This window comes from Periophthalmus magnuspinnatus, chromosome 5 (assembly GCF_009829125.3).
Source record: "Periophthalmus magnuspinnatus isolate fPerMag1 chromosome 5, fPerMag1.2.pri, whole genome shotgun sequence".
Classification (NCBI taxonomy): domain Eukaryota; kingdom Metazoa; phylum Chordata; class Actinopteri; order Gobiiformes; family Gobiidae; genus Periophthalmus; species Periophthalmus magnuspinnatus.
Window position 1 is genome coordinate 24,198,213 of NC_047130.1, and position 13,599 is coordinate 24,211,811.

Below are 13,599 nucleotides of genomic sequence, written 5' to 3' on the forward strand. Positions count from 1 at the left end.
GGCCCGATGCGCGCCCCCATCCGTCGCACCAGAGTAAGCTTGTGATGGACCACCACTGGTTCTCACAGCTTTGTCTGTTGCCATAGAGAGACGAGATAAATACAGGAAGTGTATCATCTGGACCTCCCAAAATAAAAGCGCAGCCTAAAATGGTCAAATAACCTTCATTGGAAACGCGAATCTCCGAAATTTGAGGCTTGATTACACAAAAGGTTTCTATTTTTACGCATAGATTTTACGAATTTAGGCTAAAGATGATTTCAGGAGACTTGGCACTTTGACAAACCTACATTTGTTTTATTTTGAAAGCCACACCTGGAAGTGGCTGCCCTCACCTTGTCTAGCTTTATTATATATGGTTGTTACATTGAGGAGAGAGTGGGAGAAAAGGGGCAAATGTGCGCTGTGGCGGAGAAGGAAGGAGGACAACGAGTGCGCAAATACGTGTCCAGACAGAGCACCGTCCCAGGACTGATCTCTCGTGTCTTCGCCCTCCAGCCGTGAGCCTGTCTCGGGGTGAAGAGTCCATCAGCATCCGCCAGGCAGCCGTTACCTTCATCACACACTTTCTACGGAGCTCGGTTATTCTTAGCTCAGCTGCGCGAGAGTCTGTCCTTCCGGTCCTCCTCTTGTTTATCCCAGTTTCTTGAATATTTAATGGAAAATGGCGATCTGCGCGCAGTCGTATGGTATTTTCTGCCTCTTTACTATCCAAACTGTACTTGTCCTATACGTCTCTACGCCGACCACCGGGACCCACCTCTTCCCCCAGCACTACACGTAAGTACCCGATACGCGCTTTTCGGGAGGGGGGGAACAAGCGGGTAAAGCAGAGCCCGGGAACTAGGACAGGTGGCCCCGTGGAGCCTGCCCGAGCATCGTAGTGCGCCTCGCTGCGAAGGGGGGCTCCTATCCTGATGTAACACACACGTTGCCCTTGTCTGTGTGTCGACCTTTTGAATCGTTTTGTGTTTATTTTGGTGCGTAATTCATTTTGACAGTAAAACAGTGCGTAACGCGAACGCACAGGTGCCGCCGGTGAATCGCCTGAATCTACTGAGGCTCTTTTACTGAGAGAACCTGGGGCGAAATGAAGCGATGATTAGGGATGTGTCGCTTTGCTGCCTCCGTTTAGAGAATACTCTTTCCCATTGTGACGGATGAAGAGTTTACAATAGCGCGGTGGATTTTACGCACAGTGTCAACATAGTTTATCCAGTAGTAGTAGTAATATTATATTGAGATGTAGGCTACTGTCTGTCTTTATCAGAACCAAAACGAAGTGAATACAGGTTTTGCCACTGATTTGGGACATAGTAAAGGGATAGTTTTGTTTGTAAATAAAACAAAAATACAAGTAATGCCTGAAGACGCACGCCAACAAAGTATAGTGCGTAGTTTTTGGCACACACCTGTTAACCTTTTCAGTGTTTTACAACTAACAGCACTGGCTAAAGACACATATTTGGAGTATTCTTTAGAGGTTGTTGCAGCAGCAGTGAGGCAGCTTATAGATCCATGTGTGATTATGGGCGTTTTGAAGATGAGTGTGTGGTGTGTGTGGTGTGGTGTGTGGTGATGCGCGCTCATATAGCCCTCACTGGAGCTCGCGCTGTTGGTTAGTTGAATGAAAAGGATCCAACGAGTCTGATTCACGTGTGCTTTACGTGAGAAGGCTCCAGGCTTGGTCCAGATGCCCAAGGTGACTTTCAAAAACAACTGCCTATTCACCAGCCTCATTAACCTCGCACTGTACCATTGATTTTATTATTAAGCCAATGAGGAACAGTTTTGAGATGTAGTGGAGCATTGGAATAGCTTGACAACGTGATAAATTTTGGATGTGGGTTAGAAAACTGTGCAAGAATAAGTCAGTAATGAGCCATTTGTATAACTTAGGCTATAATACTACGGTAAAACAGATTAGACTACACATGGTTGTATACTTCTCTGCTCTTTTTAGGTGTAACTGTTGATTCAAATCTTTACCTTGACTCTCTGACCTCTCATTATAAATTCTCTCACTGTATTGTTTTAATTTTCATTTCAAGTTTTCAACCCTTGCTTAAACTACCAGCCTAATACAACACTTCTTTTATCACCAAATGACATAAGTAAAATTATATTCACTTAATAAACAAACATATGTAGAGCCTGAATTGTCAGTTCTGCATTGCGTTATCCGTGAATTGATTTGTAACTTGCTTTTACTACTACATAGATTCAGTTTTACCATAGTATCAATATTTACCATATGTAATCACCTGACCTAGCATGGCTGTTTATTACAGTCTTTGCTGGGCCTGCCTTTTCTATCGATTATATTGCATAATTAATCATTGTAACCAATATTTTACACGACTTAGAATTCCCCTCACTGTTACCATCGCGTCTCTGGTTATAAACTTGCTTTCATATTATATGGAGGTGACCTTTTCTGCGTCTTCTCCTCGGTAAAACTGGAGGACTTGCGTTTGCTTTATATCTCATCCCCATAACTGTTGATTTCACATGTTGCCTCTGCTTCTCGTCCACGTGATTATAGGGTTTGCTGTCACTCCTTCAGCACATTTGTACAATTTAATAAATCTTTCTTGTCTCCGTAGTGAATCTGACATTTAAAGATGGCATTTGTCTTTGTCATCGTATTAAAAGACGTATCGGGCTGCTGGCATGCTGCTGCTGATGCCTTTGATTAGATATCTGTCAGCTAGAAAGGTTGGCACAGATTCACTTAATATTGCCTCACAACAAACACATTATCATCACCGATATAACGTTTGCACTGTTTTCCACACAACTCTGTCGCAACATTTTAAGTGTTAGAAATATCAAAGCCAGCAAGATGTGTACTCCTGGTTTTACTCTGGTTTATTCCTGCTTTAGGCTTGTTTAACAGTTTCACAAATGTAACTTTACAAATGCTGGCTTTTGTGTCTAGAGATCGACTGATATGAGTTTTTTCATGGCCGATTCCGATACCAATTGTTTAGAATCCGGGGCAACTGATAAGCGATTTTGATTATTATTATGTAATTAAAATGTTATTACAAACTCACCCACAGCCCCTCTTTAGCACAAACCTTTAAGAGAGCTGTAGTCAGGTGCAGTTATCTTTTTGCGCTGATGTGTTCAAATGAAGCTTTGGGTGTATTCTTTAGGCAGCAGGTCGGCCAAAACAAAGTATTGACCTTTGCTGGAGAAGTGCAAATATTGATATCGATATATTGATCTCTAGTTGTGTCCCTATTAAACTTTCTCTACCCACAAGTTACAGGTATTTTCAGTCAATGCAGTGGGATCTTTCAGAGAGATGAATGAGAATTTGAGTTCATTGTGATGTTTCTCAAACTGTGATGAAAGTACAAGTACCAGCGAGCGGTTTGGTCCTTTTCTCGTAGCGTCTTGGACCATCTCTCTTAAACGTAGCCGTAGTTTAGCCTTGGTGTTGGCCTTGTTTAAGTCTGGTGAGATCGTAGTAAGATAACATATTTCACAGTTAAAACAGTTGTCTGGTTTACGACTGGTTAGCGCTGGAGAGTATGGCAAAAAAATTAAAAAAATGCCCATCCCTATGACTGGCTTAATGCTGATTATGTTCCACTGATTCAGTCCTGGTTTAGATCTGATTTTCACCATACATAAACCCCTTAACGTGCAGGTGGGCGATATGAAAAAAGCAAAACAAAAATGTCCTTGAGTTTTATACTGTCTTCAAGAGTAACTACAACTGTCTTCTTCTTCAAATAGTTTACACTACGCTTTGATTGGATAGTTTGCACTACGCTATCAGCCTGTCACTCACTCAGAGCTTGACAGGGGTTGACGAATTGGAGGAGAGTGTTGGGACAAGTGTCAGTGTTTGATATATATGCAATATCTAGAAAATAGAATATCACCACAGACATTAGACAGCAATTTGTCATTTTGACCATCCCTACCTTAATGCTTTTTCTCCATTAAAACATCCGTAAAATAGTCCTTGAGAAAGTACTTTAAAACTTTTGCAGTCCAATACATTAAGCCATTTGTTGCTGTCTGAGTGATCCTCCAGTGATGCGCGGGGCAGTTTGATCTCTTAATACCAAAGTTGGCTTGTTCTTACAGGGTCTGGCTCTCGCTTAGGGTGCACTTCTGTCAGGCCTCACTAGTTTTACGGCCCAGGCTCGGATCCCAGCCAACATGGAGGATACGCTTGTTCATGCCACTCCAGTCCAGTCATCAAAGATATATACTTCATATTGTTAAGTGGAAGTGATGTTGAAAGAAAGTGGGATGAAGAATATAGACTTAAAAGCGGTTTAAGCAAAGTTCCTCAAGGACACAGCACGCACCTTACTACCAGCTTGGAATTTTAAAGGTGCAATGGTAAACTTTTCAAATGAGATTCTGACACCTGCTTCTGAGTATGGCATTGCCTTGAATGTTCCGCAGTATGCCTTTAATGTTATCTACCTTGACATTCTACATTACCCTTTCCTCCTGCATTTATTCAGCAACAGGTGTTTTCATTGCTGATCAATACAGTGAAAAACATGCATTATTACTCCAAGCGAGGTCAACTTTCCACAGATCTGACTTGTAACTTGGCCTGTTAGCTTTACCTGCTTGTCTCCACGGATATAGACAAGTTTAAGGCCATGATATGAGACAGTCTAGTCACAGAAATAACATATCCATGGATGCAAGTTACATATAAGTTGCATTTTTTACAGATTATATGTTGTCGTTTGCTTGAATTTAACTAACCAAGAGACTGCGCAGATCAACACAGACAGAAGAAAAGTGCTCTTCTGATGTTCTATTTATATTAAGCAATGCTAATGCTATGCTAAACCAATTATCTTGATCTGTTATATTTTTGTCTGAGTTCAAACCGAGCAACATCCATCATGTCATCATCATCACCATGACAACGAGACAGTCAATTCACTCTGCACTGACCTGACCTCCACTTAACTTCATTCAGTCATGGGTTTCAGATTTCACCAGTGTTCATCGTCAGTAATATTTTGCTAGCCTCATTTTTTTTTTGGCCGTGTTCAGTAGTAGTAGTAGTAGTAGTAGTAGTGAATATTTAACTGTGATTGTCCTGACAAGCTTTGTGATGAGATTTGCAGTTTATGTTTTAATAAAATGATTTTGGTCAATGTTCAATGTTAATGCGTTCAGAAGAATTTGCCAAAAAAAAAAAAATTAAATATGAACTGACAAACTAATACAAGAATCGCATTTCAGAACATGTTTGTACAGATCTAAACTACAGGGCTTGCAGTTTCTATGCAGAAAACACAGGATATTTTTGTTGTTTGTGGAGGAAATTATGCTACTTCAAAAACTGCAGCTTAGCGATTTGCTCATTGCTCGCATTCAAATTATGATTTCGATTCAGTTGTGATTAATCTTGACCCTTGTTTTATCTGACTAATCATGTTCCGTTTCATGTTTCATGTTAGATTATAAGGATTTATGTGGGACAACAGCCACAAGGAGAAGTTAGTGAGTGAGTGAGTGAGCCGAAGATTTGGCTAAGCATTAAACTCATGATTCACAAGTTTAATTTGTATTTATTTAAATTGTGCCCTAGTCCATTTTTCCTGTATAAATAGTGTTTTTACATGATCTCCTGTCTTGAATGCAGTTTCGATCAGATAGATAGGGATATGCAATAGTTGTGAGAGACTTTGCAACGCCCACTTTTAGTCAACTAATCGCTAAACCAAGAATTTTTTAAGCCGACTACAGCCCTGAAATATGCCATGACAGTTTTTGCTGTAAAATGCAGTTAAAACGCTAACCCTCTTCTTACTTTGTTCCTCAGAATGATCCACTGGGCCGGGCGAATTGAGAAGGAGCTGGAGAAGGTGCTGCAGCACGTCACCGGGACACAGCAGATGAGATCGGTGAGTTCAGCCGGTCATGTGACCCGCCACTTTGAAATCCATTATTTATCAGCACATTTCACGAGGGAAGGTTACACAACATAAGGCTGCATGAGGGTGCACTTTAGAGCATGAATAATAACAAAACTAGCATAAGACGTTAGCTTCAGAGCCATACTACCGGAAGTGATGTATTGTGTCAGCGCTAATGTAATTCTATAAGAGCAACAGACGTGCCTTTGTGGCTTTTCTTTTGACCGGGACTTACACCAACACATAGGGATGGGAGTTATATAAAAAAAAAAATTATAGATTTTTTACAGTATCGCCGGCCCTACTGACAACTTTGGTTCTGTACATTTCTAGTTTTATTCAAGTTTTATCTTAAAGTTCAATCTCATGTCGTTGAAATTCTGTAGTTAATCTGCGTTCACAGGATGTTTTATTGACCATATTTATCAGTTTATGTTTTATATTGCACTAGTTGCGCTGCTTTCTCTTTGTGCCTTGTTGTTTTCATCATACCCTTGTAACACCAGTTAATGTATTTCTGGATCTATGGAGTGCTGAGTGTACAAACCTAGAATAGCAACACAACACATCCAGGACCAGGGCTGCACAATGAATAATCCTGACTCTATTAAAATATTCCTTGAGTATTTTAATAACTGTTCATCATTATCTGGACTTGTGACCTGATTCCGCCGTGTCCACTTTTGCCATAAATGCAACTAAACTGCACTTCCTTTGTGGTGGCACTTCTGGTTAAGTGGAAATCCCAGTCATTTCAATGGAGAATTTGGGAAAAGTTTTGCTGCTAAAATATGATCCATCCATTTTCTTCTGCTTATCTGGGACCGGGTTGTGGGGCAGAAGTCTAAGCAGTGACTCCCAGACCCCCCTCACCCCAGACCCTCCTCCAGCTCCTCTGGTGGGACCCCAAGGCGTTCAAAGGCCAGCTGAGAAACATAGTCCCTCCAGCGTGTCTTGGGTCTTCCCTGGGGCCTCCTCCCGGTGGCACATGCCCGGAGGCGTTCAGGAGGCATCCTAAACAGATACACAAGCCACCTCAGCTGGCTCCTCTCGACGTGGAGGAGCTGTGGCTCTACTCCAATGTCCTCCCGTGTGACTGAGCTTCTCACCCTGGGAGCGCCCAGCCACCCTGTGTAGGAAACCCATTTAGGTCTTGTCCTTTCGGTCATTACCCAGAGCTCATGACCATAGGTGAGGGTAGGAACGTAGATTGACAAGTAAATCGAGAGCTTTGCCTTTCGGCTCAGCTCCTTTTTAACCACAACAGACCGATACAGTGACCGCATCACTGCAGACGCTGCACAGATCCGCCTGTCAATCTCACGCTCCATCCTTCCTTCACTCGTGAACAAGACCCCGAGATACTTGAACTCCTCCACTTGAGGCAGAGACTCTCCACCCACCTGGAGAGGGCAGGCCACCTTTTGCCAACCTCTGATTTGGAGGAGCTGATTCTCATGCCAGCCGCTTCACACTCGGCTGCAAACCGCCCCAGTGCCTGCTGCAGGTCCTGGCCCTCAGGACAACATCATCTGCAAACAGCAGAGATGAGATCCTGAAATATGATATAAAGTATATTTGTTTAAAATGTTCAATGTTTATGTGTGGCAACAAGTCAACAGTGCATCGATTTTTTGAGAAGGTTTAAAACAGCTCTGTAGTCTATATAGAGCTTATTTGCTGTCAAGAGCCCCATGCAAAATAATACAACCTGAATGACAATGGAGGCGCCCACTGCTTGGGGGTATTCCATTACGGGTACCACAATATACCGGTATATATATTTTTTTTTCGATTGTCAGCTTATATATACACCTTTTATCTGGTTAAAAAATCCCAGTGTACATTAGAAATAATAGTTTGACAAGTCAACTAATTGACCAAAACAATGAAATACTTCTGTCAGCTTCTACAACAATTGTTTGTTGTGCAGCCCTATCCAGAAATATACAAATCCTATATCCACACTCTTTTTATACATCTTGTGAACCCATTTTTTTCATTTGTATGTCTATTTTGAGCTGTTTTGTGGGTGCTCTTTGGAAACATTGCTGATTAGGTATAGCCTGTGCTGGAAATGTTACTGCTATTACAATCAGTAAGTCGGTGTTGACAATTTCAACATCTCATTTTGGACTCTCTTATTTTTGATTACTTAAATTGTGAAAACCTGTTCCATGTCTCTTTCTATATTTACTCAGTATCATATGGCCGACCAGCTGCCACAGTCATGACGTGATTGACACTGTATTAGATTATGTTGGCTGCACCACATGCTTCCCCATTCTTCTGGGTCCTTAAATCTCCCACTGATAAATGCTCATGATTAAGACTGAGAAACAAAAAACACAGAAATCAGTTTGATACGAGCACCTGGATTAGACTGGTAGCTGAACAATGCCTCTTCTGTTACACGTGCTGGGTTAACCCTTAGTTCGAACTGTGAAACTAAAATAATTCTTAAATTCAGTAATAGATTATTTATTAACAAAATTACATGTATTTCTTGCACAATTATAAACTCTAATTTGATAGGCCAACTGTAGTTTTAACACAGAACATTACGCTGGGACTCCCTAATGGTTTTCTAAAGCTCTTTCGTATGTGACTTTTTGTTGCTCTGCTGACAAGTTGATGCAAAGGTTCTGATCGTCAGTTACTGGTCTGACTGGCTCTAGTTGAGGTACAGTCTTGTGGTGTTTTAACGCTGTATAGTTGTTTCAGTGGAGAGGGCCGGTTGTGCGCTAGTGACACTTATGGATCCCAGAGAGGAGCAATCGGTCGACAGGAATTGAGCAGGTGCAAAGGTTAATGATGAAATATGCCCAGGAAAAAACACGTTGAATGATTATAGCATAATTGTAGATTTAGCGATACAGTACATCGATCCCATTGCAGATTATAGTATTTTTGTAGCCATCTGAACATTATGTGCCTATAAAGTACTACATGTGTAATCTAAAATTAGATACATACAGTTTAGTCATATGTATAACACTGGATCATGTTACTAATTCAATTTCAACAACCAAAAACTCAAGCAGTGTATTTCTATGAATACTAGTACTAATACTATTTCAGTTTTAGCAGTTTGCAGTTGTCCAAGCAATTTCTCACTTACCTTATGCATTCCGAGCGTTCTATTTATTCCCTGCAATTTATAAGAGCTTTTCCCAACTCTCACAGCACACTTCCTGATTCTCGGACAATAAATGGTTTCTAATTAGCGTACAGTGGTTTCATTTTGCCCCCAAATGCTGCTTTTACAATATATATCTGTGCAAAGGCAAAGCAAATTTTGCACAATAACATGGAAAAAATTTGGTACTGCCACTTTAAGATCTTCTAACAGTCCTACAGCAAATAGGAAATACTCAAAATTCAAAAAGTTACCGTCCTTTTTAAATACTATTAAGTCCATTACTTGCACTCTAAAAAGCCCACACCTGTCCTCTGCACTTCTGAGCCCTGTCCCGCCCCTGTCTGTCTCTGTCTGCGGTCCTGCCTGTGGTCTGTATGTTTGTTTGTCCTGTTCGCAGACAGCCACAGGGACATTTGTCACAGCCCAAACTCGAGGTGTCCCGGGTGTGCTAAATGGCCCAGCATGTCGACAAAAGCTATTTTCTAAGTGGTTGCCTTTCTCTTTACGTGCGTGTGATCAAAATCGTCCCAGGGCTACGCCGACTGGTAACAAGGCTACCTCCTCCTGTGTGCTGTCCCTTTTCATGCATAGTTTATTTTCATCCACCAAACATGTAAAATGGGTGCACATTATTTTTTATTTTACTTTGTTTTACATGAAAATACATTAAAGATGCACTATTTAAGTTTTCTAGTAAAGCATCTTCCACCTGTTTGTCGCAATGGACGAGCCTTGAATGTTCCACTGTATGGCATTATACATAACTGTCTCCATGATTACTAGCCGGTGGCGCACGCAGGCCAAGTTACACTTCAGATCTGCTTAAAATACCTTGACAAAAATGTCCGTCAAGGTATTTTAAGCAATAAAACCTGCAACTGAATTGAAGATACAGTTGAAACCAGCAGTTCACATATATTATATAAAAAGACATCTACGCTCATGAAAAAATGTCTAAAAAAAATCCATATCTCATTATTCTGGCATTTAGCAAATAGAAATAATTTTGATAATCCTAATTTACCTAAAACAGGAAAGTGTAGTCCGATTTCATGTCAGACAGTGAAAAAAAAAAAAAAGTGTTGCATCTTTTTATATAGTCTATGTAAAGTTCTGATTTCAGCTGTACATGAGTAATGCCATACTGTGGAACATCACAGGCATAGCCAAAAATATCTCCATGGACAGAAGTTGCAGACCTTCCAACAGAAAAGTTACATAGTCAAATCATTATAAAAACAATCTCCCATCTTGACATAGTTTTTATGACAACTGTCAACCGCATTAACAGTATTGAACACATTTCAAACAGTATCGTATCACTTCTGTGGCGTTGTCTCCATGTCCTTATGTACCACAACCTCAAAATGTAATTGACTTTTGACAGACTCACTTTTGCAGTTTACAACCTTGAGACTTATACACTGTGCTTGTTTGTGGTAAATAACTTGGCTCCCCAGAAGAGCACTTCACTTGGTGACACCAAGCCTATATTTTGTTTTTTCGAGTGCGACAGTTTTCAATCCATTAGACGCCACTACACAAGAATTTGACAGGATACTTTTATACTGTATCTAGCTTTTTGAAATGGGAAAATAGTTGGTGAGTTTGTTACTTTTAAGGGTCACACTTTGTCCTGGTTTGATCCTGGTTTGAGTCCATTTCAGTCCTTTATGTAGATGTAGTTTGGCCCTGTTCTAGTCCTGGGTTAACTCTGATCAAGTCCAGGTTTAGTTAGTTTTAGTTCAGTTTCAGTTTTTCTGTAATGTGTTAACAGTGTACCAGTGAAAATATATTTAACGATTTTCAGTGTTTTTAGATGTAACTGTACACATGTTCTAGTATTTGTTGATAATTTTAAATGGAGAGCAGGGGCCTGTATATATGAGATTTACTGTTTTTGAAAGACATATCCAAATATGTGGTCTGCAAATGTTGATTTGTTTGGCACTGGCCCTGCAAACTTGCCATATCAAGATTATGTGTTAAAGTCCATTCAACTGACAACATTACAGTTTGAATAACAGCGCCACTTTCTGGATCTATACTGTGAAGAAAGATTTTTGTGTATTTATACTGTTGCTGTTTATATTCTGCTTATTTATGCCTGGCTCAGGTGCACAACCAAAAGGGGACTTAATTTGCACAAAGGCTAAACAATAATACTTTTTACACAGGTCCTATTATGACTAACTTATATATGGAACAATTTGAACAAGAGGCAATGACCTCATTTCCAGGCCACACATTGGTATAGATACATGGATGACAACTGGACTAATCCAAATTCAAGATCTGGGACCCTTTACTGCACATATTAATGATGTGGAGCCAAACTTCAAGTTCACAAAGACCATAGAGAGCTTTTACCAAGGAGAACTATAGGAGAGGACTGGCGACTCCAGGTAGAAATCTACAGGAAACCCACACACACTGACCAATACCTGCTGTTTGATTCACACCATCCACTGCAGCACAAACTCAGAGTGATCCATATTCTACAACACAAGTGTTGCCCACAAACACAGAGGGAAAAGTGAAGGAGGAACATCATGTGGAGAAAGTCTTCTCTGCTGGTGGATATTCAACATGGGCCTTCAATAGATCTAAGAGAGATAAAAAAAACTAGGACAACAGGGAATCTGAACCTAGAAGGAAAGACATAAATATTCCTTACACAGCGAGTGTGTCTGAAAAACTCCAGAGAATTTTCAGACAGTTTGAGATTCCAGACTATTTCAAAACTACAAACACTTTAAGACAGAAACTGGTTCACCCAAAGGACAAAATTCTAAGCCATAAACAAAGTAATATGGTCTACTCCATTCACTGTAGTGAAAAGTGCAGTGAGTGTTACACTGGAAAAACTAAACAGCCACTTCATAAGTGAATGTAACAACACTGTTGTGAGAGCTCCTCTGGACCCCAGTCAGCTGTACATCTGCATCTCAAAGACATTAACCACTAACTCCTTTGAAGATAGTGAGGTTCATATCTGAGCCAGAGAAAATAAATAGTTTGAGATGGGAGTTAACGAAGCAGTTTTCATTAGACAATCCTTCCTTAAACAGGAATGGGAGCCTTAAACATAATCTCTCACAGATCTATGATTCCTTCCTCAGGCCCAAAGCAAAAAAAGAAACAAAAGAGAAAAATAGGAGGGAAATTTAAAGGTTGAATGGGGTGAAACTGGAGACAATAGCTGTTTACAGTTTCAGTGTGGTTACCCTCTCCCTTCAGATAAGACAGTGTCCACCAGCAATCTGACCAGAACTGAAGAAGTGGCTTGGATGAGCAGTTATGGGCAGATTCGTCTTTTACTTTTTACAAAAACAATTCATTGTGCAAAAAGGAAACAGGCATGATACAGCCAGCAGCAGTGAAGCAGGGCAAGACATGGCAGCCCCGGCAGGAGCACGGAGGCTCTTATAGCCCTGTGTCACCTGTGGGTGGAGCAGCAGCAGTGCAAGTGGGCAGACCTGCAGAAGGGAAGAGAGAAAGGCAACAGGGCCTGTACGGGCCTGGCCCATAACAATACCGACAAAGACATTTAAGTTTGTGCTAGTTTTTGTTTCCAGTGGCCCAGTGATTACAAAGACATTAACCACACATGACAGTTACAGATTCTGACCTACCCTCCAGCTGCCCATTCTATTCATTCCCTGCAATTAGTTTATAAGAGCTTTTTACAACTCTCAGAGGCCAGAGAGGATGCCATCATGGTTAAGCTACAAACAACTATATGCAAACAGCATACTTCCTGATTCTCGGACAATAAACGCTTTATAATTAGCACTTAGACGGAATTCTAACGTAGAACCTGTCCTCCAGCTTAATTTAAAACAATAGGGATTTGTGGAATGTTGTGACGTTATGTGAACTTAACCTATACATTCTATTCAATGCATAATTTAGTGACAGCAGTGACCGACATCTGCTGGTTGACCAGTGTGTTGGCGTAAGAATTTGATCAGTTTTAATATTTCAGTCCAGTGCACATGACTGCTCCAAACCCTTTACTCCACATGCACTCATCCCGCCCCACCTCTGCTCCCTCTGCGCCCTGTACTCCTGCTGCTGTCTTTACCTTATTACCGGAAACTTGAGAACCACTTCCAGCCAAGTGCACTAGAGTAAAACAGAATAAAACAAAATAGGTCACTTAAGAGGGGTGTGGTGGTCTGTCTAATGAGGAGTATAGTGGAGATGAAACTTTGCACTCTTATTAACTATTTATTTTGATGGTACAAAGACTTTACATAAACTTTGCATATATTGTGTAGTTAGGATAGTGCAGTGTGTTGTGTTATTATACATATATATTTTTTTTATTTATTTATTTTTATGTATTATTATTTATTTTTATGTATTATTATTATTGTTATTATTATTATTATTATTATTTTACTAATATTTTATTTTGTGAGTCCATTAGAATGACAATATAAAGTATCTAATTTATTTATTTATATTTCCCAAAATCTAATTTATCTAAATCTAAGCAGTTTATGGGTTTCAGCTTCCTGTTTTTTTCCAATTTCT

The 13,599-nt window shown here is 40.3% G+C and overlaps 1 protein-coding gene across 1 annotated transcript in view; it reads left to right on the plus strand.

Annotated features, from left to right (window-relative positions):
* The first annotated feature begins 384 nt into the window (after window positions 1–384).
* Window positions 385–13,599, plus strand: part of cacna2d2a (calcium channel, voltage-dependent, alpha 2/delta subunit 2a) — a 207,441-nt gene continuing 194,226 nt past the window's right edge. Inside the window, exons 1-2 of the mRNA XM_055221612.1 lie at window positions 385–780; window positions 5,822–5,903. Coding sequence (XP_055077587.1) covers window positions 665–780; window positions 5,822–5,903 — 198 coding nt within the window. The 5' untranslated portion in view covers window positions 385–664. The remainder of the gene's footprint in view (window positions 781–5,821; window positions 5,904–13,599) is intronic.